Raw genomic sequence first — 26,091 nt, forward strand, 5'->3', positions numbered from 1 at the left:
ATAGGAACATAAAGCAGTCATTGAACCACATATATTTAAGTATGAAAATATCATGGCTTTATTTTTCTCTTATAAAGATAGCCGTGCTTATTGGCTAAATGGGAAGGATGTACATAGTTCTCATGAGTAAACATGATTTAACTGTTTTCAGATGCAAACCATAATGCCAAAGAAGTGACAAGAAGGGGCTAAAAGCGTAATGCTTTCATCTTCACGGCAATAAAATGCAAAGTAAAGCAAACATGAAATGGACTTAATTAATGCTGGGCATTCCCACAGGGAAAAGGCAAGAGGATATTATATCAATCAATAAAAGTATTGTATACAATTTAAAAATTCCATTAGGTTGAGCCACCCTCACTCCTCTCTCTGGCTCTCTCCCATCTGAGGTACACCAGCCTGGAACTAACAAAGCTAGCAGTCAGGAGCTTTTGTTTTGGAGTCCACTGAGATAAGAGGGTGACAAAGTCTTGGAAGACCAAAAAACCTGGCTCTGGTGAGGCACCTACGTGCAGCAGTGTCGCATATGGAAGTTGACAACGTATTCAGCATTAGTCCTCTGCACAGAAATAGCAAAAGGCTCAAAAGGGTGAAAGGTGAAGGCAACAAGGCGTCGCACTGTGTGGTTGATGGGGCGGCCCAGTAACCCTGCCTGGATCTCAAATTTGAGCAGGCCGGAGTCCCGGGCATAGAACCTAAAAAGAACAAGGAAAGAGACAGAGAAAGAAGGGACAGTATTGATATTCAACATCAAACTGAAATGTAGACAGCAGGGGAATATGGCAACTCATTATTCTATCTTATTAATGAAATCTCCTTTTATAATAGCCCCAGGTTATCAGAACTATAAAATCACCTGGGTATGGTCAGCTCATTTAGTGAAGAGTAATTATAAATCTAACTATGTTGTACTGAGTCACTGGTCATTTCTCTTTCCTGAGATGACTCAGTTTTAGCCTGAATTACAGCCTTTCCGCTTCCAGATGCTCCTGCCTGAAGATTGTCTAGGCCAAGGCTAGAAACAAAATGCAAGCCACATGTGTAATTTTAATTTTTCATGTAGCCATACTAAAAAAAGTAAAAATAAAAAGGGGAAATTAATTTTAATAATACATTTTGTTTACTCCAATATATCTAAAATATAATTTCAATCTATAATCAATATCAAAATATTAGTGAGATATTTCTCTTTATTTTGGAAATCTAGTGTGTATTTGACACTTAAGCACACCTCAACTTGAACTAGCCACATTTTAAGTCCTCAATAGTCACATGTGGCTAATGGCTATCATATTAGACAGTGTGGATCTAGGCTCACCTTTTGCGTTTTTCATTTTTAAGAATAAATTCTTTTAAAAGGTTCTTTTTCATGCATAGAAACAAAATACTAAATAGTGTTTAACTTTTCTTCTAATACGTGAGACTAAAGATGCTTCCATCCATCCCGGTACTTAAATGTCTTTACCATATGCAAAATAAATGCCCTGTGGTTTGGGGAACTACAGATGATGAGTGAGTGGAGGCTGAACAGCAGAGGCAGGTGGGGGCAGAGGGGCAGGGAGGATTCTAAAAAATAAAAAGCCTTGAATTAAAGAGACCTATAATCTCCTTTTGGAAATCCAATATATAAGCAGACCTAAAGATATCTATACCTTTTAACTCTACAATCCCATATCCAAGAATTTATATCTTCAGAATTTGATTTAAATGAAATAACTAGTACATGAATAAAGAGGACTGCTATGGCATTTGTTTTAATGTAAAAATGCAGAAAGAGAATACATCCTCAGTAATGGGGGAATGGTTAAATAAATCATGGTACATCTACTTGACAGAATAATACACCGCCATCAGGACTGTAATTGTAAGGACTGTGCATAATTACAACATGAAATAATGTTTATAAAATAAAGACAGACTACAAAAAATGATGTTAACCGTGATTACAACTGTGTAAAATTATATTTATATTTACACAGCTGTAATCACGGTTAACATCATTTAAATATAAATATAAATATAAATATTGACAAAGGCTAGACTAGATTATACAACAAAGATATTGGCGTAATGGTATTCTCTCTTCAAATGCCCTTAATAGCCTTACATTTCTCATTTTAGATTAAAAATATAAAGAAGAATTATAAGAGAAACCTCTTTATTCAGGAACAATGGCATTTCCAGATTTTAGATTAATCTTCTCCAATTAGAAAGGTAGGAAAGTCAGAAAGGAGAGAGAAATGTACCTCATGGTACTTGACTTACACCAGATGACGCCCATCTTTTTTATGTGTAAAAAGCATATGGCCTTACTCCCACAATCCCCAAACACAAAGGGATTATAATTTAAAGTGAGTTGTTTGAGCTTCTAAATCTCACTCCCGGTTTACAGGACATACGGGTAAATTAGAAATATAGTAAATACTACCCCAGGGATGCAATGAGCAAAATCTAGAATTTGGAGAATGCTAGAGGGCAAACAACTTGGTTTCTTCAACAATTTCATTGCAAAGAAAATAAAAGAGGGAAGAAGAACCTATAAAACAAAAATGACTGGGCTAAGAGGGGTGGCTCAAGCCTGTACTCCCACCACTTTGGGGGGCTGGGCAGGTGAATCACCTGAGATCAAGAGTTCGAGATCAGCCTAGCCAACATGGTGAAACCCCGTCTCTGTAAAAAATTACAAAAATTAGCTGGTGTGGTGGCAGGCAACTGTAATCCCAACTACTTGGGAGGCTGAGGCAGGAGAATCGCTTGATCCCAGGAGCGAGGACTGCAGTGGGCCGAGATCGCACCACTGCACGCCAGCCTAGGCAACACAGTGAGACTCTGTCTCAAAACAACAACAACAACAAAAAAAATGACTGAAGGGAACAACGACCGAATGCCATGCGTGAACCTTGTTTGGATCTGATGCAAACAAATAAACTATAAAAAGAATCTTTACAAGACAACAGGGATATATAAAAACTGACTGTATATTTAAAGATACTAAAAATTTTTTGTTAATTTTTTTAAGATGGGATAATGGTGTTACTTGTTTTACTAGGATAACTTGGATTTCCTTTAAAATAACCCAGGACAGGGGTTGGAAGGGGAGGGAGTAGTGCTGTTGATGGAAATAGGTGAGAAAAGAGTGCCAATGAGCTGATAATTGTTGAAGTGGGTGATGGGTACATGAAGGTTTATTACACTCTTCTACTTTTTGTATATGTTAAAAACTTTCCATAATTAAAAAAAATTAACTAGTTTTTGGAACTTGACTAATTTCCCAAAAAAATATTATAAATGATTAATTATACAGGATATGTCATACAGCCCCATTTAATACACAATGAGGCTTGATGATGAAATATTCTGTGATAAAGCTCTAACTACCACTGTTTCTACGTCAAAAAGACCTTCCAAGCTCCAGCTCAGAGCTCCAGGAACACACCCACCTTGGGGTAACTCCACTAGTGACAGTAATTCCAGCTCCTCCCCCTAGTACTATAACAGCACACAGGTCCATACATGGAGAGACAGATAGGTCTGTGAACTGGACTTCTGTGAGGAAGGAATTTCTTGTAAGAGGTCAGTTTCAAAGTTCCAACAATAACACACTAATCTACACTCCAAAATTCCTCCAAGAGAGGAAGTATGAATTTCTCCTAAACCTGCCAGCAGTTCCCCAAATTGTCTCTGATATTTTTTCTATTAGGTAACATGGTAGGATAAAATAATGCATGTTAGATGCATAATTATAAGGTCTCAATAACCAAAAACTATTATGGAATGGTATTAGATTATTAAATGGGAAAGCACAGCTTCCTTCCCTGGAAACCATTAAAAGAGGACAACACTTATCTGAATTAGATGTTCTGATGAGAAGCAGGGAGTAGGAATAATTTATGAGAATAGTACCTAAATGATCAAAGCACTCACTGCATTATAGAAGTAGCCTGGCTTTTCAGTCCTACCCATGAGTACAAGTGGAGACAGTCACAATGAAATGATGTCCAGAAGAAGAAAGCAGGCCATCTGTAGCCCTTGAGCAGTTTGTAGCTATAGTAGAGACACTGTACCTGATTGGGTGATCTCCACAAGTCTTGGGCCGCTCCATGACAGATACCCACTTGTCATCATAACTGAAGAGAGACAAATCCAGATAGGGGCTACCGCTGTAAGACTGAGCACTGATGGGGAGCTGACCCAGCAGCCGGCGTACCGCCTCTGTGTGCCCTCCATACTTGGCATTTATAATAGTGTCTTTGAATCTAAATGAAAGAGCCAGTGAAGAAGGCTTTGTTAGTGGGTACGCAAAGCTGTCTTGGATTTTAAATTGACAAATACATGTCTAAGAACAACTCATTCTTCACATACACATTAAAACCTAGGTAATGAATCGAGACAGAACTCTCTCTCACACACTACAAGACTGGCCAGCTACAAATACTTTTAAAAAGCAAAACATAAAACTAAAAATGGAAAACAACAAATTACTTTAGAAACATGTTTGGGCTTTGGGGGAGATTTTTTTGAGACCGGGTCTTGGTTTGTTGCCTAGGCTGGAATACAATGGCATGATCTCAGATCACTGCAGCCTCGACCTCCCGGGCTCAAGCGTTCCTCACACCTCAGCCCCTGGAGTAGATGGGACTACAGGCACATGCCACCACACCCAGCTAATTTTTGTATTTTTTATAGAGATGAGATTTCACCATGTTGCTTGGGCTGGTCTCGAACTCCTGAGTTCAACTGATCTGTCTGCCTTGGCCTCCCAAAATGCTAGGATTACAGACATGAGCCACCAAACCTGCCCCCACTTTAGAAAAGGTCAACAAAGACTCTACAAACAAGTTTAAAATGAGTATAACTAGTTTATGACAAGTATTTTTACTGTTTTCTAATAACAGCTCAACTGGGGAAAAAGGTCAACAACTTAACTTTCCCCAAATAAGTGCATTAGACTGAATTAGGGGGGAGTTATAGAGAACAGAGAACCCTGAACAGGTCAGCCTCTCTCTGACTCTTCTTGGGATCACCAACTTCCAGCAAGCCTTTTCACAAATAAATTACCCATTTTTTTTTGGTTTAAATAAAATTTGGAAACTAGCTACCTATACTCCTGCAGAAACACCAGTATCTAGAACAGGCATCCCAAAACTTTTTACACAGGGGGCCAGTTCACTGTCCCTCAGACCGTTGGAGGGCTGCCACATACTGTGCTCCTCTCACTGACCACCAACGAAAGAGGTGCCCCTTCCTGAAGTGCGGTGGGGGGCCGGATAAATGGCCTCAGGGGGCCGCATGCGGCCCGCGGGCCATAATTTGGGAACGCCTGATCTAGAAGAACAGTAACAGACCAAGTCATATATCTGACTTATCTATGAAAATAATGACAGAACAGTTACTTCTCCTAACTGTAAAGAATACTAAATTGTATTTATTTATTTTTCAGACAAGGGTCTCACTGTGTTACCCAGGCTGGAGGGCAATGGCACAATCTCAGCTTACTGAAAACTCTGCCTCCCCTGGGCTCAAGCAATCCTTCCACCTCAGCTAAGTACATGCCACCACGTCCAGCTAAATTTTTTTTATTTTTTTGTAGAGACAGGGTCTCGTCATGTTGCCCAGACTGGTCTTCAACTCCTGGCCTCAAGCAATCCACCCGCCTCAGCCATCCAAAGTGCTGGGATTACAGGTGTGTGCCACCGTGCCCAGCCACAAAACTAAATTTAATATTCTTTGACAAGTACTTCTATTCTTCTGGAAACTTACCCTAAGGACTCACTCCTACATGCAGAAAAATCTGTGTACATTCATACAGTATTGTTTATAGAGGAAGAAAAAACTAAAAAGCTAACGGAAAACTACCATTTTCAAAGATTATACAGAAACAGGTAAAATGTTTAACATGTAAGTAAAACAAGGATAGAATACTATCTATATAATATGGCGAAAAACACAAAGAAAATAAAAACTTACACTTAAAGCAAAGACTGGCGGAAATACATTAAAATGTTAATAGTTGTAGAATGACATTTTTAATTTTTTTATTTTTCACTTTCCTACAGCTTCTCAGAAAGAATGTCAATTGTCTATCAGTAGATATTTTTTAAACCTCTATATTCAAACATATCATATGGTTCAACAATCAAGGGTATATAATTTTTTTTAGTCTGGGGGAAAAATATAACGTCTCATCCGTGAAATAAATGGAATAAAAAACTTCAATGTTCTTGACTTTCGTGAGACCAGAGAGATTAATTAGTTGAGGGTGATTTTTATTTTCTCTATTAACCTATGGTATTAGATGGACGTGAACACTTTTCTGCTCCCCACAAAGAAAGTCTAGCAAGCAACACCACTTTTCCATTACGCCTCCTGACAGTAATTTTCACAGCCTCAGTACAAAACATAAAAATAAACCTTGGGCCAAATAGAGCTTATTTTTTCCCTTTAGTTTGAGCTGCAATAAAAAATCCTGGGCACTCTGGTTTTCAGCAACAATCTAGCACCATCTCATAATCTAGATTCTAGCCTTGCCTGACTCACTGACTCCCTGGCTTTTTTTTTTTTTTTTGAGATGGAGTTTCACTCTTGTTACCCAGGCTGGAGTGCAATGGCACGATCTCAGCTCACCACAACCTCCGCCTCCTGGGTTCAGGCAGTTCTCCTGCCTCAGCCTCCTGAGTAGCTGGGATTACAGGCATGCGCCACCATGCCCAACTAATTTTTTGTATTTTTTGTAGAGACGGTGTTTCACCATGTTGACCAGGATAGTCTCGATCTCTTGACCTCGTGATCCACCCGCCTCGGCCTCCCAAAGTGCTGGGATTACAAGCTTGAGCCACCGCGCCCGGAGACTCCCTGGCTTTCAGAGGTAAAGTGATGGGCATTAACTCACAGCTTTGTGATGACCACAAATCAAAGCATCTACGTTAATCTACAGCTTGAAGCAGTTCCTCTTCCTCTGCAGCATCTCCCACCTCCGCGCTCCAGGCTCCCCACTGATTAAAAGCAGTCACTCCCTTTGATGTCTTCACACTTTAGCTCCTGCCTCAGTGTCACTGTTGTCCAATTACACCTCTCCTAATTCTCGGAAATTTCAAAATCCTTAGAGATGTCCTTTACAGCATCATAGCTTCCTACTAGTTCCCTAACCTCCTCTCAACCTCAACTACTTATTTCACAGTCACACCCTCAACCTTACCATTACCAACAACTACAACCCCTCTCTAGTCACAGGGCAGACCATCACGCTCTCCAACCAACTTCTCTCCCATCTTTCCCACTCAATCCCTCTATTCATCCCAACTTTGGCAATCCTTCAACCCCCACAGGACCTATAATCCATGCATTCTACCAATTTCTTGACATCTGACACTCTCATCATGTCCTCTCTTCCTTCCTTCCACATAAGATGAAATCACTAAATCACTCTATTGCATACATCCTCAACAATCTTGAATTCTCTTGTTTTGTGGTACTTGCTTGGAAAAACTATAACCTCTAGTTAGGCTTAACTCTACCTATTCCAGGCCTGTACCACTCATTTTTTTCCACGGCTGTAGAAAATCATACAATGCTCACTTTAAACCTGTGGCCATGACGTTTATGTGTGCCCTTAATGCTGCAGGGCACTTAATGCTACATTTCCATAGTCTTTCCAGACTCCCATTCTCTTCCATGATTATTTCATCTCCCCTCCTCCATGCTCACTCAGCTAATGGCATTGCTTACTTTGCCACTGACAAACAGAAGTTAGCAGAAGATAACGTTTTTAAAGCTCCCATCAGCACATCTACCCAACATTTGTAGATACATAATCATCTGTGCTCCCATGCAAGACAAATCCCTCCACCTGTGCGCTGGCGCCCAACTCCTCCCATACACTTAAGCAGTTCTTCCACTTTCCTCAACTGTTTCCCCCTATCTACAGGGTCAATCCCATCCGTATACAAACATGCCATTTTTTTCCTCCCATTTAAAAAATAACAAAAACAAAATCTAACACTACCTACTCCTCTAGCTAAAGCACCACTTTTCAGCTCCCATTGTAATAAAACTCCTCAAAACACTTTTCCATACTGTGCAACTTTTCTCCTCCCATTCTTTCTTAAACCCACCCTAAAGAGGCTTTCACCCCACCATCTCACCCAAACTACTCTTGTCAAGGTTACTAATGATCTCCATGTTGCTAACTCCAATAGTTAATTTCCAGTACCTATTGTACTTGTCAAGTGGCTGTGACACAGCTAACACTCCTTTGAGAAACTATGGGACATCTCCACTTCCGGAACTTCTGATCTTCTCCCCTAACCCTGCTCCACCCATAGGTTCACCGTTTAATGGCAACTCTCTTGCAAGCTGTTCAATCCAACAATGTTAGAATTACCTTTGACTTTGTTCTTTCACAGCCCATAGACCATCCTCCATTAATCTATTGGGCTCTACCTTCAAAATACATTGAGAATATAATTATTTACTATTCCCAATGCTACCACCCTGATCCAAGCCACCACTGTTAAGCAACAAATATAGAGGAGCTGGTATGTGCCAGTCTCTAAGTGCTTAGGATACATCAATGAACAGTAAAGAACTTAAATCCTAGTGGCAGGAAACAGAATGCCATCACTGGATCACTGCAACAGTCTCTTAACTGGTATCCCTGTTGCCACCCTTCCTGCCTACATTCTACTCTTAACAGAGTAGGTGACCCTGTTAAAACATAAGTGAGACTATGTCACTTCTCTGCTGAAACATGGCACAATCTACCTCATCTAGTTAAAGCCAAAGCCACAGAGTGGCCCTGTGTATGTGCCTATGTTCCCTGCCAATTTCCAACTGCTCTACCCCTTGCTCGCCCCAATCCAGCCACCCTGGCCTTCTTGGTGTCCCTCAAATGCATCAGATCCAACCCAGGGCCTTTAGATATGCTATTCCTTTTGCTGGGTATATTCTTCCTCCTGCTACCCACATGGCTTGCTCCCTGACTTCCTTCAAAAGCTTTGCTCATCTATCACCTTCTCAGTGAAGGCTGCCAACTCTACTAGGAAAGAACTGACAATCTCTTCTTCATATACTCGTACCTACCAGTATTCTAACCATTTTATTTTTCCCTTGGACACACTCCTCTTAGGCTCCTCCACTCTCCTGCTTCCATCTGGTCTGACTAGTGGACAGTCATTCTGCAAATTCCCTTTACCATTATCCTCTCTTTGCCTCTCTCCAGTGTCAGACTATTTTCTACATACCATTCTTTTGTGGTTTACTGAAGTACACCTCCATAGGCTTCCTTAGAAAAGGTACATGAGAGGTAATCTTTCCAGACTTTACAAGTTTGAAAATTTCTCCATTCCACCCTATTACATGGATATAGAATTCTAAATTGCAAACCACTCTTTTCATAGAATTCTGAGGGCATGATTTTAATGACTTAAAGCTTTCAGTATTATTGATAAGTTTAATGCAATTATGATGACTTATTGTTTTTACTTGCGAAATGCATGTTCTTTCTCAAAGTTTTTACAATGTTCTCTTTATCTACAATGTTCCAAAATTTTCCAACGATATGCCTCTCGGTGCAGGTCTTTTTCATTGACTGTACTGGGTACTAGGTGAATCCATTGGTGCACGGGTAAAGGTTTAATTTTTTTCAGGGAAAAAAAGCCATGGTTTGTAGTGCTTGCCGATTTATGTGGAGTAAATCTTCCTGCTATGACCAAGGTACAATGTGACATTACTGAATGTGCAGTTGTCAAAAAATGAGCAGTAGCACATCATTATATAGTATTTACACCATATAGATAAAACAGATGCAAATAACCACAAGAGCCTAAGTAACAGTAAAATAAGAAATAAATCGGAAATAACATTTAATAACAACTTTGTTTAACAATCAGCTTGCAAAAATTCCTGAAAGTTTAATAGTCAGGTCTCATGAGCCAGTACAAGCCAGCTCCAACAATGGATGGTCCTGCCAATCTAAAAATGTATGTTCTTCAGTTCTGTGAAGCTACCTCATTATTTCTCCACTTTGTTTCTCTACTGCTCCTTCAGGAATTAGCCAGATATCTGACCTCCTAGGCATATACTCCTTTTCTTTTTTTAATATTTCTCTTCTGTGTCCCGTCTCTTACGTATTTACTCTACTTTGTTGGAGGGTTCCTCCACTATATCTAACAAGTTTTAAATTTTCAAAAATTTCTCATTGTTCTAGGAATGTTCCTATTTTTAGAACTTCAATTGTCTTGGTGAGTGTAACACTGTTTCCTTTTTTTTTTTTTTTTGAGATAGGGTCTCACTTTGTCACCCACATTGGAGTGCTGGAGTGCAGCAGCTTGATCTCAGTTCACTGCAACTTCCACCTCCCAGGCTCAAGCAATCTTCTTGCCTCAGCCCCTCCAAGTAGCTGGTACCACAGTTGCATGCCACCACACCCAGATAATGTTTTTTGTTTTTTGTAGAGACAAGGTTTCGCCATGGTACCCAGGCTGGTCTCAAACTCCTGAGCTTAAGCAATCGGTCCACACCGACCTCCCAAAGAGCTAGGATTAGAGGCATAAGCCACCATGCCAGGCCTGTTTGCTTACTCTTTATTCCTTATTCTGTTTGTTTTGTGTCGGTCTCTTTTAGGATAAAGGCTTTCCTTAAATGATTCATGATCCCTGGTGTCCATTTTTATTCCTGAACATTTATTTTGACCTATAAAATTCCCAATTTCATTGATTTTTATCAGAATATTACCAGGAAAAGATTGCTATAAAATTTAGCACTTAGAACCTTGTGTTCACAAGAAGTAAAAAAAAAAAAATTTCACTTTATATATACATTATATTTTCAATGTAGCAAAGTATGATTAGTGGTCAACAAAATATATTAGCATACAATTCTGTTGGGGAGATAGAATAGATATATAAATTTGAGAATTAGAAGAAACAATGTAAAATTCCCAATTTTGGGTATACTTTGCTATGAACTTTTCATATAAAATACTTGAATACCAAATTACTATGGTAATTAGCACCCTTTTGCTATATTTTAAAGTGTTGGAATAACTTTATTTTAAATGTCAGTGTTTAATATACACTGAAAATAGCATCCTCTACAACTACTTAAATTTAGTAGTAACAGGAAAAGAAATTAAAAATCAACTTAAAAATATGTCAGGGTACCCACAGCTTTTCAAAATCTTTTGATAGTAAAGGAAAACTCTGAAGATCACTGAGCTGGAATATATGACCTTTCTCCTCAGTTTTTTTCTGGAGCTTTCTGTAATTTTGTTTAATTCCAGATGTATTCCGAAGGAATTTTTGGAAAATAGTTTCCCTTAATTCTAGATAACTTCATTCTTTCAGCAAATAACAACTGAGCTCCTCCCACTTGGACAGACACTGCCCTTGGTGTTGTGGATATGGCAGTAGACATAATAGACAAAATCCCTGCCCTCATAGAGCTTATCATCTAGTGACTTCTTTGATGTGTTGACTGAGTGTACCTATCTTTTGTTGCTTCTATTTTTTGTTTTTGAGACAGGGTCCTGCTCTGTCGCTCAGGTTGGAGTGCAGTGGCACACTCACGGCTCACTGCAACCTCTGTCTCCCAGGCTCAAGTGATCCTCCCACCTTAGCCTAGTCCCTAGTAGCTGGGACTACAGCCATGTGCCACCATGCTCGGCTAATTTTTTTTTATTTTTTGTAAAGACAGGGTCTTGCCATGTTGCCTAGGCTGGTCTTGAAACCTGGGCTCAAGTGATCCACCTGCCTTGACCTTCCAACGTATTGTGATTACACGCACAGGCCACCACACTCAGACTGTTACTTGTTAATTATCTGCTTCATTTTGAAGAAATTTTAAAAGAAAATTCATCCCAAAATGAAAAAAGCAAAATCTGTCCCATGTTCTGCATCTAAAAATTTTTCTATACTGAAGAGATACTAGTAAGGCAGAAGATTTGTGTGAACCAAAGTAAAAGGAAAATGCAAGTCAGTTGTCTGCAATCAATAGCCATCTATCTGTAATTGAGTACTATCTTTTTATGAAAGTATGATGCCACTGAATTATTTGTTTTTCCCAATGGCAGTAATGCTTATTCTGATTCATCCACTCACTATGGTCTGATCTATCTTTGGACCTAAAAACAGGTATTTTCCATTAACATTACTGTCTAAAGTAAGGGAAACAATTTAAGTACGTGAAATATGATAAAGCACTGCCTAACTAAAGTAGGATTCAGTTTAGGCCCTTGGCCCAAACTAAGTATGTGTTTCACAGTAATGCACCATGGCACTTATTAGAAGCTCTGGCTTATAGAAGAGCCTTGCTGACTGGTGCGCATATATTTAGGGGGACCTAAGTAATTTGTAAAGGGACTCCAAGTGTCAATATCTGGAAGTCTCCTCTTTGTGTTGGTCAGTTTCCCTAGGGAAAAATCTCTAATCTCCTGCCTGGAGAGTATAAGCCCGGATGCCATATCTAGGAAGAGGGATAGGAGTCTTACCCTTCAGCACGTCAACTTTCTCCTAATTCTTGTTTTTGGCATAACATGTCTTATCCTTACTTTTAGATATACCTCATGAACCTGAGACCAGAGCCCATCTGGTTCAATCTGTCCAGAGAATAAACTTCCAGCCTTTTGCAGAGGTAGAAGAGATAGTCACTTGGCTATGCAGACCTAGAAAATGGATCTAGAGGGTCTGACTGCTCCTTTTAAAAACTTTACCACTCACAGTTGTAATCCCAGCATTTTGGGATGCTGAGGTGGGTGGATCACGAGGTCAGGAGTTTGAAGACCAGCCTGTCAAATAGGGTGAAAACCTGTTTCTACTAGAAAGTACAAAAATTAGCCAGGCATGGTGGTGCACACCTGTAGTCCCAGCTACTAAGGTGGCTGAGGCAGGAGAACTGCTCAAACACAGGAGGTGGAGGTTACAGTAAGCTGAGATCGTGCCATTGCATTCCAGCCTGGAAACAGGGTGAGACTATGTATAAAAAAAAAGAAGAAGAAAAGAACTTTACCAATCCTCCTCATTTCAGCCTACCTCACAGATACCTTCAGAGGTACCTTCAGGGGCACCTAGGACCTCTAACTTCCTGGCCCTTTCCAGAGTTCTCTGGTGTGAGGCAGCTTGTTTCTTGATGACTAAGCTCTGCAGCCTTGCGTTTCTGCTCTCTGAGGTATGCTAAGTCAGTTCTCACTCATTCATTGGCTTTTCAGCTTTTAAAACTTGGTTAGTATGTCCTGTCTCCCATCATGTCCTCTCTTATTCTCTTTGTTCTTACAGGTTTATACCTCTTATTCCTTTATTGTCATTTTAGTGGGATTTAGGGATGGAGAAAAGATAAATACATGTGTTCAACAAATCATGTTTAATGAAGAGTTCTAAAATGATTTCCTTAGTCATTTAATAAACATAAGTGCTTGACAGTGTACCACTGAGGACAAAGCCATAAATGATGACACAGTCTCTAATTTCTGCAGTTTACATACAGACTAGGAAGAATCACAGACAATGCACAAATAACTCCATAGGTGCTGAGATAGAAAGAAGTTCAGGAAGAAACAGGGGATGAGACAGGCAGACTAACTAAAGCTATGCAGACAGACAGAATAAGAGGTTTCCTGGAGAAAACAGCTACTGGCCTAACACCAATTTTTCTAAAGAAAAATTAAGACTGTTGAGTCTGGTGGAACAGCTTACCGGCGCTGGATCTGCCTTGCAAAATTGTTGCTGGAAGCTGAGCAGGGAAACTGGACTTCACTGTGCAGGGTAGCATTACGAAAAAGGTCACAGAAGTTCTCAAAGAGCTCCAAAAGCTCATCTGACGTATTCTCAAACACAGCAATCACCTCTGTTGTCACCATATTGTATACCACGAAGAAAGATGCCTGCAAAAGAAGGAAGAGAGCTATGGGACAGCTGAGTATAATGCCATGCCTAGGAAACTTATCACTTGGCTAAAATTCAAGGCATGAATTTTCCAAAACAAAACAACAACAACAACAACAACAACAAGCAAACACCTCAGCTTTACCACTAAGGTGGAAACATGGCTCCAAGTGGTTCTGGGAAAAGCGGAAGCAACAGTGGGATTTATCAATTGAGAGCCTCAATGTTGCCAGGTTTCCCACTGTATCTGTGCTGCTAGAATCACTGAGATGGCCAGCATATAAGTATAAAAAGCTTTTAAATTTTCATTTCAAACTGTGCAAATTCAGTATTTTTCTTTCCAAGTGTTTATCCCCTACTTGCTCCCCAACCCATCCTGAGATAAAAACATTTTTTAAAATGCCAGATTTAATTTTCTTTCCTGCTGAGCAAGTGATTTGCAGCCTGGGGCTGCCTGTTGGCAAATTATTTTCTCTTGTATGTGTACAGTTCAAAGTTCAATTTAGGGGCACTTATTTCCCCTCTTAATATTTCTAACATACAGAGAGGCACCTTAAGGACATCACGTTCTAAACTGCTCAGGCAAGTTGTATACAGGCAGGGTACTGCTGAACAAATGAAAAATCAGATAGGTATTTTCCACTTTTTTCTTCATAAATGTTCTTTCGACCAAGAGCATTTGTAAAATACATTTGAGAGTGGTAGCAATTAAGATCAGAGGGGGAATATGAAAGCATTCAAATGCCATAGGTGGCAGAGTACTGCTTTTTCTAACTGGGCCCCTCGGTGGCTAGCTGTCTTCCTTTAAACAAGGAAGCTCCAAGAACTCCTAATTTTTGTTACAGTGAATGTAGACGTGTTAATTAACTACAAACTTCTAACAGGACTCTAGAAGTTCTCAGACCACTAGGATTAGTACTTCAGCCTCCTATGATTGAGTTTAAATCTCTATTACCAATTTCTGGAGCCATTCGACCCACCTGTTTTACTAGCAAGTAATCCTTCTCAGAGCTTATATTACATGGCTTTTGCAGTCACCTGCAAATTAAATTTGGGTGTAAATTAAAGAGGCCAGAGGGTAACCTGAGAATAATACTCATAATATTACCGAGGGCCTGTTTTTGGATGTACTTTTTACTTATTAATCTTACTGGAACCTATCAAACTGGGGGAGGAGTGTGGAGGACAACTAGGGCAGAAAGATTAGGTTTAGAGTTACAAACCCTGTAAGCAAAACATAGAGCCCTAGTTATGTCTCCAGCTACAACTTATTGTAGTTACCAGAAAAAACTAGGTCACCTTTTAGCAAAGAAGAAAAGGATAATCTCAAAGGCAGCAGTCACAGACAACTTATTCCTTCCAAAATAAAAAGGTAATTATAGCTCAAACCTAAATAAAAGATTGATTCCTGTCCTTTCTATAGCCCTGGACAATACTTTGATCCTATCAGGGCTTCACCAGAATCTCTCATAATTATATGGATATGGAATTACACTAACATTTATTAGCCTTCCCTCCAAGGCAGACTGGGAAATAAAGTAACAGGAGGGTAGAAAAGTCAAGGACTTCACTGCAATATCCCATGATACATAAGATGAACCAGATGCTCACCCGTGATTGCTCAATGGGTGACGTCATCACTGATAGGGAAGAAGAAAAACCCACAAAAAATGATCTCTAACCATATTACTCCCCTACTTTTATTTTTTAGAACACATAAACTACAATTCAGAAGGAAAATGTTAGAAGATATTTTACCACAGGTAGCTGGTGTGAGGTTTTAGGACACGATGCCCTGCACAGAATCTGTTAATAGTAGAATCGGCTACAGGTCAATAAGAAATACCAAACTCAGCTGACTTTGTGGCTTACTATTTGCTGGCTGTTCTGAATTTCCAAACTAGTTTCTACGGAGACAATCTGCAAATAGGAGAAGTAGGGGACAAAGGTGTAGAAAGGTAGTTCTGTAACTTGGTCAACACTGAAGTAGAGAGCTTTTCAAAGACAAATGCCCAAATTACCCCAAATTTCAACACAGTGTTTCAACCCCTAAATCTTAGCAGTTTTGTGCTCCTTATATCACCTTATTAGTTTTCAGGAAATGCTTCTTCCCTCTACAGAAAGAAAGGCATTCTTCTCCGAAACTGGAAAACCTTTAAAACTTGCTGTCCTGATGACTCTCTTCATGGATCATAAATTTCAGCTTCCTTATGATCTCACCACTGCTCTACAACCTATGTCCCAGCATGAGGGCAAGGTCAGGGTAAAGTCACAAAACTGAATTCTGCCACATGAATGCACCTATTAGTTACCTTACAAATAGGACTTCACTGAGAAGTAAATAGACATTAACCACTTAAGGAGGAAAGTAGGGTTACTTAGAGAATTTTCTTTTTGTATGGTGTACTCATTCTCATTGCCAGAACTAAAACAGCCATACCAATAAGCACAATCTTACAAAATTAAGGCAGGTTATCCGTAAGTAGTCCAAACCTTGACCTTGTGCCATTTGGGCTTCCATTTTATGAGTACTGAAAATGCTCTGCAGAAGAGTTAGGGCAGTAATCAGTTGACTAAGCTCCTGTCAATGACTTGAACTTTAGCTTCCATTTGTCCAGATAAATACATACGACCAGGGAAAAATGGAGCTGATTTTAAGCTTGAGCCCTAGGATGTCAACTCAGACTATGTGAAATGTATATTTCTTTTTTTTTTTTTTTGAGACAGAATCTTGCTCTGTCACTCAGGCTGGAGTGCAGTGGCGCGATCTTGGCTCACTGCAACCTCCGCCTCCTGGATTCAAGTAATTCTTCTGTCTCAGCCTCCCAAGTAGCTGGGATTACAGGTATGTACTACTGCGCCTGGCTAATTTTTCTATTTTTAGTAGAGACGGGGTTTCACCATGTTAGACAGGCTGGTCTCAAACTCCTGACCTTGTGATCCACCCACCACGACCTCCAAAGTGCTGGGATTGCAGGCATGGGCCACCATGCCCTGCCATGAAATGTCTACTTCTGAGGGGTGGGCTATAAGCAAACAGAGAAACCTTGCCATTTTGACAAGGAAATTGGACAAGTAAAAGGTAGGAGTGCACCTCATACCTGTGATGGGTCTGTGACTCGCAGTGTTACTACATCCTCGCTAGTGTACTTGATAAACAGATGGTTTTCATCCAGAAGCTGCATTTTCCACATGCGCAGCTGCCGCAGTTGGTCAAAATACTGGAAGAAGCGCCTCTTGGCCATTGCACTACCATCCTGTTCTGCCCGGCGCCACAAATACACCAGCAAACGGTGTTTGAGGGAGTTGATGAAAGGATCCCTAAAGGGATTGGCCATGCCTGTCTGACTGTCCCGCTGTACCTCAGGGAAAACAGCTGACACAGTGAGCAGGTCATCCTCATAGCAAAAGCGACCAATGGTCCGCACATCAATGAAAGTGCCTTCAGGAGTCACCTGGAAGACATGGATGGTCTGTTGTTGCACAGACAAGATGGCCAGGATATTTTTGTACAAGTATAGCCCTTGGTTGTGTGACAAGACCACCTTGTCACACTTGAATGTGCGTGTATCACATAAGCGGCCAGTGTGAAGGTCAATGATGTGCAGGGAATAGTCTTCTAGAGGGGACCGTGGGTTGGGGGTCACTGATTCACTGTTCCGATATACCTCAAAAAATGGAGGGTGAGGCTCATCTGGGAGGTAAGCAGCTGAGCCCACGATGACACACCGGCAGTCATCAGTGAAGAGACTGCACTCCCGATTCAGGTGCTCACCATTGGCTGCAACATTGGTAATGTGTAGCAGGACAAAAAAGCGTTCAAAGAGCCGGCCCCGGATATTGACTGACCGCTGGTCATTGCCATTGGACAGGATTTCTCCTTCGTATCCCTGCAGTAGGTCCTCTGCTGCCTGGCAGCCCTGGTACTCATAGATTTCAAGAGATGTCTGGTCTGAAGAAAAAGCAATAAAGTAGCGTCCATCAGGTGAGAATTTACGCAAGAAACAAGGAGGCTTTTCAACGTTGACAACTGTGAAGTTGGGGAAGACATTCTGATGGAACACTCGGACTTGGTGCCAGTGGGTACCTGCCTTGCCTGAACTGATCCGCCGCCGTTCCAAGCGGTGAATGACATTTTGGTTTTGGATTCTTCGAGGTTTGATGGTGGAAACATGATGATCCATTATCACATCTCTACATGGAAAAGTAAAGTAGAAGTCAAGAAAATGAAACAAAATTTACCAAAACATAAATATATGCAAGTCAAACAGATTTCCCTTCTTATATCCTGAAACTAGGAGCTCCCAAGATAGCAGTGACTGGCATTACTGCTTCGCAGATTACAGTGAGTAAGTGATGCTAACATTTCTAAGCCTAGAAACAGATTTAAGGGAAGGATCTAGTGTTCACTAGGATCCCTTCCAAGTATGCTCAGCTGTTGGGAATGTTCAACAGCAAAAAACCTGCAAGTGCGAATTTAAACAGTATGAGATGCATTCTGCCAGGCACAGTGGCTCACGCCTGTAATCCCAGCACTCTGGGAGGCGGAGGCAAGTGGATCGCTTGAGCTCCAGTAGTTCAAGGCCAGCCTGCACAACATGGCAAAAGCCTTTCTCTACAAAAAAAAAAAAAAAAAATTGCCATGCATGGTGGCACGTGCCTGTAGTTCCAGCTGCTTGAGAGGCTGAGGTGGAAGGATTCCTTAAGCTCAGGACATCAAAGCTGTAGTAAGCCATGATCACAACACTGCACTCCAGCCTGGGCAACAGAGTGAGACTCTATCTCAGACAACAACAACAAATCATATTCACTGTGCATTAATTCCAACAAAAAAAATATTGACTGGGCTGTTACAATGTCCATATTACCTGAAATAATCTACAGATTCAATACAAACCCTATCAAAATCCTAATATCACTTTTTGCAAAGATAAAAAATTCATCCTAAAATTCATATGGTATCTCAAGGGTCTCCAAATACCCAAAATAATTTTGACAAAGAACAAAGAAGACTCAAGCTTCCTGATTTCAAAATATATTACAAAACCACAGTAATCAAAAAATTGTGGTACCAGCATAAAGACAAACACAGACCAGTGAAATAAACAGCCCACAAATAAACTCTGGCATATATGGTTAAACAATCTTTGATAAGGTACTAATACTACTCAATAGAAAAAGGACAGTCACTTCAACAAATGGTATTGGGAAAACTGAATAGCAACATGCAAAGCAAAAGAATGAAATTGGACCCTATCTTTCACCCTATACAAAAATTAACCCAAAATAGATTAAGACCCATAACTATAAAACTACTAGAAGAAAATATAAGGAAAGCTTCATGACATCAGACTTGGCAGTGATTTCTTGGATAAGACACAAAAGGCACAGGCAACCAAGACAAAAAGAGACAAATGAGAAAATATCAAACTTAAAACTTTTGTGATTAAAGGACACAATCAATAGAGTGAAAAGGCTTTCTATAGAACGGAAGAAAGTATCTGCAAAGCATATACTGGATAAAGGGTTAATATCTAGAACATACAAAGAACTCCTATAACTCAACAATAAAAAATCATATACCCAATTTTAAAATGGTCAAAGTACTTGAATAGACATTTCTCCTATACAAATGGCCAAGAAGCATATGAAAAGATAAGATGTTCAACATCACTAATCATCAGAGAAATGCAAATCAGAACTACAATGGGATATCACCTCACACCCATTAGAATGACTTTTTTAAAAAAAGAAAATAACAAGTATCGTGGATGAAGAGAAAGGTGAACCCTTGTGCACTGTTGGTGGAACTGAAAAACAGTACAGCTACTAAGGAAAACTATGAAGTTTCCTTGAAAAAAATGAGAACTACCATATTATCCAGTGATTCCACTTCTGGGTATAAATCCAAAATAACTGAGAGCAGGATTTCTAAGAGATATTTGCACACCCATGTTCATATCAGCACTATTCACAGTAGTCAAGAGATGAAAGCAACCCAAAGTTCATTGATGGATGAGAGAATAAACCAAACGTAGTATACACATAAAATGGAATGTTATTCAGCCCTAAAAAGGAAGGAAATTCTGACATACACTACATCGTTGAACCTTGAGGACATTATGTGAAGTCAAATAAGCCAATCACAAAAAGACAAATACTGTATGATTCCATTTAAATGAAGTATCAAAAGTAATCAGCCAGGTGCAATAGCGCATACCTATAATCCCAGCTGCTTGGGAGGCTGAGGTGGATCACTTGAGCCCAGGAGTTTTGAGTCTAGCTTGGGCAACAGAGCAAGACCCAACTTCTAAAACAAAATTTTTTAAATTCAAAGTGCTTATCATTAAAAAAAGAAAAAGGAATCAAATTCACAGAAACGGAAAGAAGAATGGTGGTTACCAGGGACTAGCAGGAGGGGAAAAAGGAAGGTGCTGCTTAATGGGTTAGACTTTCAGATTTTCAAGACAAAAAAGTTCTTGAGATCTATTTCACAACAATGTGAATATACTTAATACTGCTGAATTGTACACTTACAAATGGTTAAATGGTAAATGTTGTGCTATTTTAAAATCACAATAAAAATAAGTTTTAATATTTATGGAGCATCTGTTATACGGCATAGTCTTCTAAATGTTTTATTATACCTGATTCAAATCAAAGTTAAATCACAGGCCATGAAAGTCAATGGCATTTAGTGAAAAATTTAAGTTATAAAGCTGTTGCCAGATAAGACAGAATAAGCAAACGCCACCTTCTCTCTCCCACTAAAAAGGCAGCTATAAAACCTAGAGAGAATGCATAAGACAGGCATATGAGAAAAACCAACAGGCTCAAAAGAAGGTACCACTGAATGGACAGTGAGGTTAACACTGTCTCCCCTGGTCCTCCTGCTGCTTGGAGATTAAGTGTCTTGCAAGGAAGGATAATTAAAGCCCCAGTTTTGTCATCAGATGATCAAAAGGGAAAGAAAACCCAATAGAACCAGAAGGTACTGGGGTAATCTCAGAGGGAGAAAAGCCAGAAAAGTTAACATCACAAGTTTTTATCAACTCCCAAGCTGGCTCCCAAGCTACACACGTGTGGATCTGGTCCAAATCATACTAAAGGCTTTGAGAACTAAAATCACCACCATCTAGATCTCAGACTGGCCTCTGAGTGTCACACACATGGGACAGATCCTAATAACACAGCAAAGACTTTTCAAAAATTCACCTGCCATTAGAATCATAGCCTAAGGAAAGAGAGTTGCAAATTGCAAATTTCCTAAAGCTAATTAGGAAGATTGCCTACCAAGCCAAAAATTACCAGTATTCCTCTTAGGATTTAAACAAGCCCTATCAACTTATAATATTCAAAATGTCCAGGATACAATCCAAAATTATTCAGCATTTGAAGTACTAGGAATAAACTCAATCCAAAAAAAAAAAACAATTAACAGACACCAATGTTAAAATGCTACAGAAGTTGGAATTCTCTGACAAAGATTTTGAGGTAGCTATTATAAAAATGTTCCAACAAGCAATCACAAACACTCTTGAAATAATGGAAAAACAAAGTCTCGGCTAAAAAACAGAAGATATTTCTTAAAGATCCAGATAAGAAGTTTGAAGCTGTAAAGCAATAACCAGCACAGAAAACTCTTCTAGCTTCCATAAAATCTAGTTAAAAAAAAAAAAATCTGAAAAAGAATGAAAAACTCACTGATGGGCTCAAGAGGGCAGAATGAAGTCAACAGAGAAATGAGTCAGTCACCCTGAAGATAGATTTTAGTATACATTACCCAATGTGAACAAGAGAGAGGGGGAACAAAAAGGACTGAACAAAATCAATAAAGCCTCAGGGCCCTAAGGAAAATATCAAAAGGTCTAACACCCTGATCATGAGAATGTACAACCCAAAAACAAAAATAAATTTAAGAAATAATGGCTGTAATGGCTGGCTGTGGTGGTTCACACCTGTAATCCCAGAAGTTTGGGAGGCTGAGGCAAGCAAATTGCTTGAGCCCAGGAGTTCAAAACCAGCCTGGGCAACACGGCAAAACCCCACCTCTGCTAAAAATACAGAGTTGCTGAGCACAGTGGTATGCACCTGCAGTCACGGCTAACTCAAGAGGCTGAGGTGGGTGGGATCACGTCAGCCTGGGAGGCAGAGGGTGAAGTGAGCTAAGATCACACCACTAAACTCCAGCCTGGGCAACAGAGTGAGACCTCGTCGACAGAAAGAAAAGAAAACAAAGAAAGGAAGGAAAGGAAAAAAAGAGAGAAAGAAAGACGGAAGGATCGAAGGAAGGGAGAGAGGAAGGAAGGAAGGAAGGAACATAGGAAGGGAGGAAGAAAGGAAGGAAACTTCCCAAATTTGGCTGAAGATATAAACCCCAAATTCAAGAAGTTCAGAGACCCCCGAATATGATAAATTCAAAGAAATCCATGCCCAGACACATCATAGCTAAAGTGGAAAAAACTAAAAGATATACAGTAAAAATCTCTAAAGTAACCAGATAGAACCATGTATCACCTCTAGAGGAACAACAACTCAAATGTCTGTAGACTGCTCATCAGAAACCATGGAGGCAGAAAGAAGTGGAACATCTTTTAAGTGCTGAAATATCTGCCTGTTTCCTCACTCAAGTCTCAGCTAAAATAGCACCTCCTCAGAAATCTTCCCCAGACGCCTTACTTCCGCCCACATGAATCTACTGATATATCCTACTGTATTAATAGCCTTTATCTCTTTCTGAAGTTAAATTATTTGTTTACCTTTTTAGTATCCATCCCCCCATACCAGAGAGCAGGGAACTGGTCTAATTCCTTGCTGTACTCCCAGCACCTAGGAGAAGGGACAGTTAAGTGCTCATAAATATTTTTAAATGAATTAATGGAGCAACAATTGGCATGGGCCTTGAAGGATAAGAATACACTAGACAAAGTAAAAGAAGAACAAAACAGAAAATAGGTACCTAAAAGACATACTTCAAAAAAGCACGGCCAGGCGCGGTGGCTCAAGCCTGTAATCCCAGCACTTTGGGAGGACGAGGCGGGTGGATCACGAGGTCGAGAGATCGAGACCATCCTGGTCAACATGGTGAAACCCCGTCTCTACTAAAAATACAAAACATTAGCTGGGCATGGTGGCGCGTGCCTGTAATCCCAGCTACTCAGGAGGCTGAGGCAGGAGAATTGCCTGAACCCAGGAGGCGGAGGTTGCAGTGAGCCGAGATCGTGCCATTGCACTCCAGCCTGGGTAACAAGAGCGAAACTCTGTCTAAAAAAAAAAAAAAAAAAAAAAAAAAAAAAAAAAAAAGCACGACATGGCACATTTGGGAAACACAGTAATTCCAGGTCGTTAGAGTACAGGAAGCACAGAGTAGTAAGAGAGGCCTAGAAAAAGACTGAAAAGCAGGGGCGTGACTGGAACCAATCTGCACTTTAAAACATACACACAATGGGCCAGACACAGTGGCTCACAGCTGTAATCTCAGCACTTTGGGAGGCCAAGGCGGGCGGATCACCTGAGGTGAGGAGTTCAAGACCAGCCTGAACAACATAGAGAAACCCCGTCTCTACTAAAAATACAAAATTCGCCGGGCATGGTGCCACATTCCCGTAATCCCAGCTACTTGGGAGCCTGAGGCAGGAGAATCACTTGAACCCGGGAGGTGGAGGCTTCCGGGAGCCGAGATCAAGCCATTGCACTCCAGCCTGGGCAACAACAGCAAAACTCCCTCTCAAAAAAAAAAAAAACAACAACAAAACACACACACACAAATGAGGTATTTATTCATATTCTGTCCCCTTCTGAAAAGGTTCCAAATACCTTTAAGTATAATACCCAGTCAAGTTAAAAATGTCCATACCTCCATGACTGAGCAAGTTTCTCAAACTGCTAGTCAAATCTCATTAATCGGGCCTTGAATTTAGTGAATAGTTTTACTGACATAGAAAATAGAAAATACCAAGCTGTCATATATTGTAATGGTAAGTATTGTTTCGTAAAACGTTTGTTTCAATTGCACTGGAGTTACATGCACTGAGTAAGGACATAAAATATATTCTGATCTAGACTAGAGCAAGGGTCTGCAAACTACTTCGGTCGGCCCCAATCTAGCCCACCTCCCAGTTTTTGGGGGGGTCTTACTCTCTTGCCCAGGCTGGAGTGCAGTGGCACCACCGTGGACTTCCGTGGCTCAAGTGATCCTTCTCCCTTGGCCTCCCAAAGCGCTAGGATTACAGGCATGAGCTACCACGCCTGACCCCCAACTCCCAGTTTTCGTAAGTAAAGTTTCACTGGAACCCTGCCATATCCAATCACTTACGTACTGCTCTTACCCTACGTAAGTAGAGTTGAGCAGCTGAGATGAAGATTTTACTTATGTTTAAGGCCCTCATTAGATGGTGAGGTCCCAAGGACCAGTAGAGGAACACTACATTCTGTATGCTCATCACGTGTGACACGTGGTAAGCCTTCCTTCTTGAACACTGGACCTATGTAAACAGGAAGTTCTGTGCCAACTCAGGCATCCACAGGGACTGTTCCCTCTGCCTGGAATGCATTTCCCCTGGCTCTTCCCCTAACTTCTCAAGTTGCAGCTTAAGTGGGGTCTCCTTCAGGACTCCCCATTATTATTATATTTTGTCTTCTCCAAAGCAATCGTCGCAAGTTGTAGTTATACTTTCATTTGCATGATTGTGTTTAATCTGATTCCCTTGCTAACCTGTACTCTACAGATAGGAAGTAACCAGGTCTACCTTGGTCACCCGGTATCCTCAGAGCCCAGCACTAGGGCTGGCACACCGTAGGCGTTTGGTACCTTACGGAATGAAAGAAGTTCAGAAAGCCTGACTGAACCGGGACACTAACTCACTGTGCGGTACTAAGTCCATTTCCTCTGCTGGGTCTCAGTTTCCCTATGGGGGAAGGTGTGTATGTCCCTCAATTCCTAGCGACGGCCTCTAAAACGAGAAGGGGATGCCAAGGGGCGGGCGTCTCTGCCCAAAGGGGCGCCCCCGGAAAGAAAAGCCCTGGGCGGGGCCTCAATGGGAAGAGAATTCTGAGGGAGGGCGGGGGCCGCGGAGCCTCCGGGCATCGGCGTCATGCGGGGAGGAGCCTGCCGGGGAGGGTCTGACGGGCGTGGAGGCTGGGCCAAAAATGGTAAGTCCTCACCTGTCTGGTCCAGGCTCAAAGAGCCAAGGAGATGGAAGCCCCAGCCTGTTCCGTGCGCGCCTCCCCCTGCCCCGCCCCCGCCATGCCTCAGGACCCCGGCGCCCGCGGCTGCAGGTTCCCGTTTCCGCCAGGCACCGGAAGTACGGCCCAGCAAGGAGGGAAGTAGGGGAGAGCGCGGCACTGTTCAGCCAACGCTAAGAGACGTGTACAGCGCACCCTGGTGCCCGGAGGAGGGGTCGAAGCCGTAGAGGCTCAGCGGCCGTGGAGGAAAAATTAACGTGGCACCTAACCTGGGCATCTCTGTCGCTTCCAATGGCAGTGTCTCTGCACCTGCAGGGCACATTTGAAAAATATGAATAGAATTAATCTTTCACCTTTTGATTAGATGCTGAGAAACTACCTACTATGTTATCTTCTAGATAGTGAACCCCTTGAAGACTGAGATTGTATTGATCATCTCTGAGTAGCAAGGAATGTGCCTTGCTAGTTTTCAGATGGAGTGGATTTTTAAATGGTGTCACTCAGGCCCTCCTAGGCTCCTGTTTCCATAACAAATAGATCTTCGACATCATTAGTTATCAGAAAAATGCAAATCAAAACCACAGTGAGATACTACTTCATACCCCTTAGGATGGCTAGAATACCTTTAAAAGAAAAACATCGCATACTGATAAGGATGTAGGGAAATCAAAAGCCTCATATGCTGCTTCTGGGAAGGGTGCAGGTACTGTAAAAAACAGTTTAGCGGTTTCTCAAAGTTAAACATGAAGTTACTATTTGACACAGAAATACCTCTAGGTATATAACCAAGGGAAATTAAAACGTGTCCACACAAAAACTTGGATACAAATGTTCATAGCGGTATTATTTATAATAGATAAAATATGTAGACAACCTGAGTGTCCATCAGTAGATGAATGGATAAACAAAAGGCAGTATATTCATATAATAGAATATTATACAGCATTAAAAGAGGATGAAGTACTGATACTTGTCACGGCATGATGAACCTTGAAAACATTCTGCTAAGTGAAAGAAGCCAGGCACAAGAGGT

At 40.9% G+C, this 26,091-nt stretch overlaps 1 protein-coding gene across 8 annotated transcripts in view; it reads right to left on the reverse strand.

The window, feature by feature from the left end:
• The window catches only part of DET1 (DET1 partner of COP1 E3 ubiquitin ligase), a 47,226-nt gene extending 22,049 nt beyond the window's left edge, over window positions 1-25,177 (reverse strand). For 2 of the 8 annotated variants that reach the window (XM_074399989.1, XM_074399988.1), the window contains exons 1-5: window positions 25,038-25,172; window positions 22,634-22,703; window positions 16,976-18,068; window positions 13,686-13,873; window positions 4,065-4,256 (exon numbers count right to left, since the gene is read on the reverse strand). In XM_074399989.1, the coding sequence (XP_074256090.1) occupies window positions 4,065-4,256; window positions 13,686-13,873; window positions 16,976-18,068; window positions 22,634-22,656 (1,496 nt within the window). In that variant the 5' untranslated portion in view covers window positions 22,657-22,703; window positions 25,038-25,172. The other 6 variants (XM_010349923.3, XM_074399990.1, XM_003921643.4 and 3 more) reach the window with 6 other exon arrangements.
• Between the last annotated feature and the right edge of the window lie 914 nt (window positions 25,178-26,091).

Source organism: Saimiri boliviensis, chromosome 5 (genome assembly GCF_048565385.1).
Source record: "Saimiri boliviensis isolate mSaiBol1 chromosome 5, mSaiBol1.pri, whole genome shotgun sequence".
NCBI classification, from domain to species: Eukaryota; Metazoa; Chordata; class Mammalia; order Primates; family Cebidae; genus Saimiri; species Saimiri boliviensis.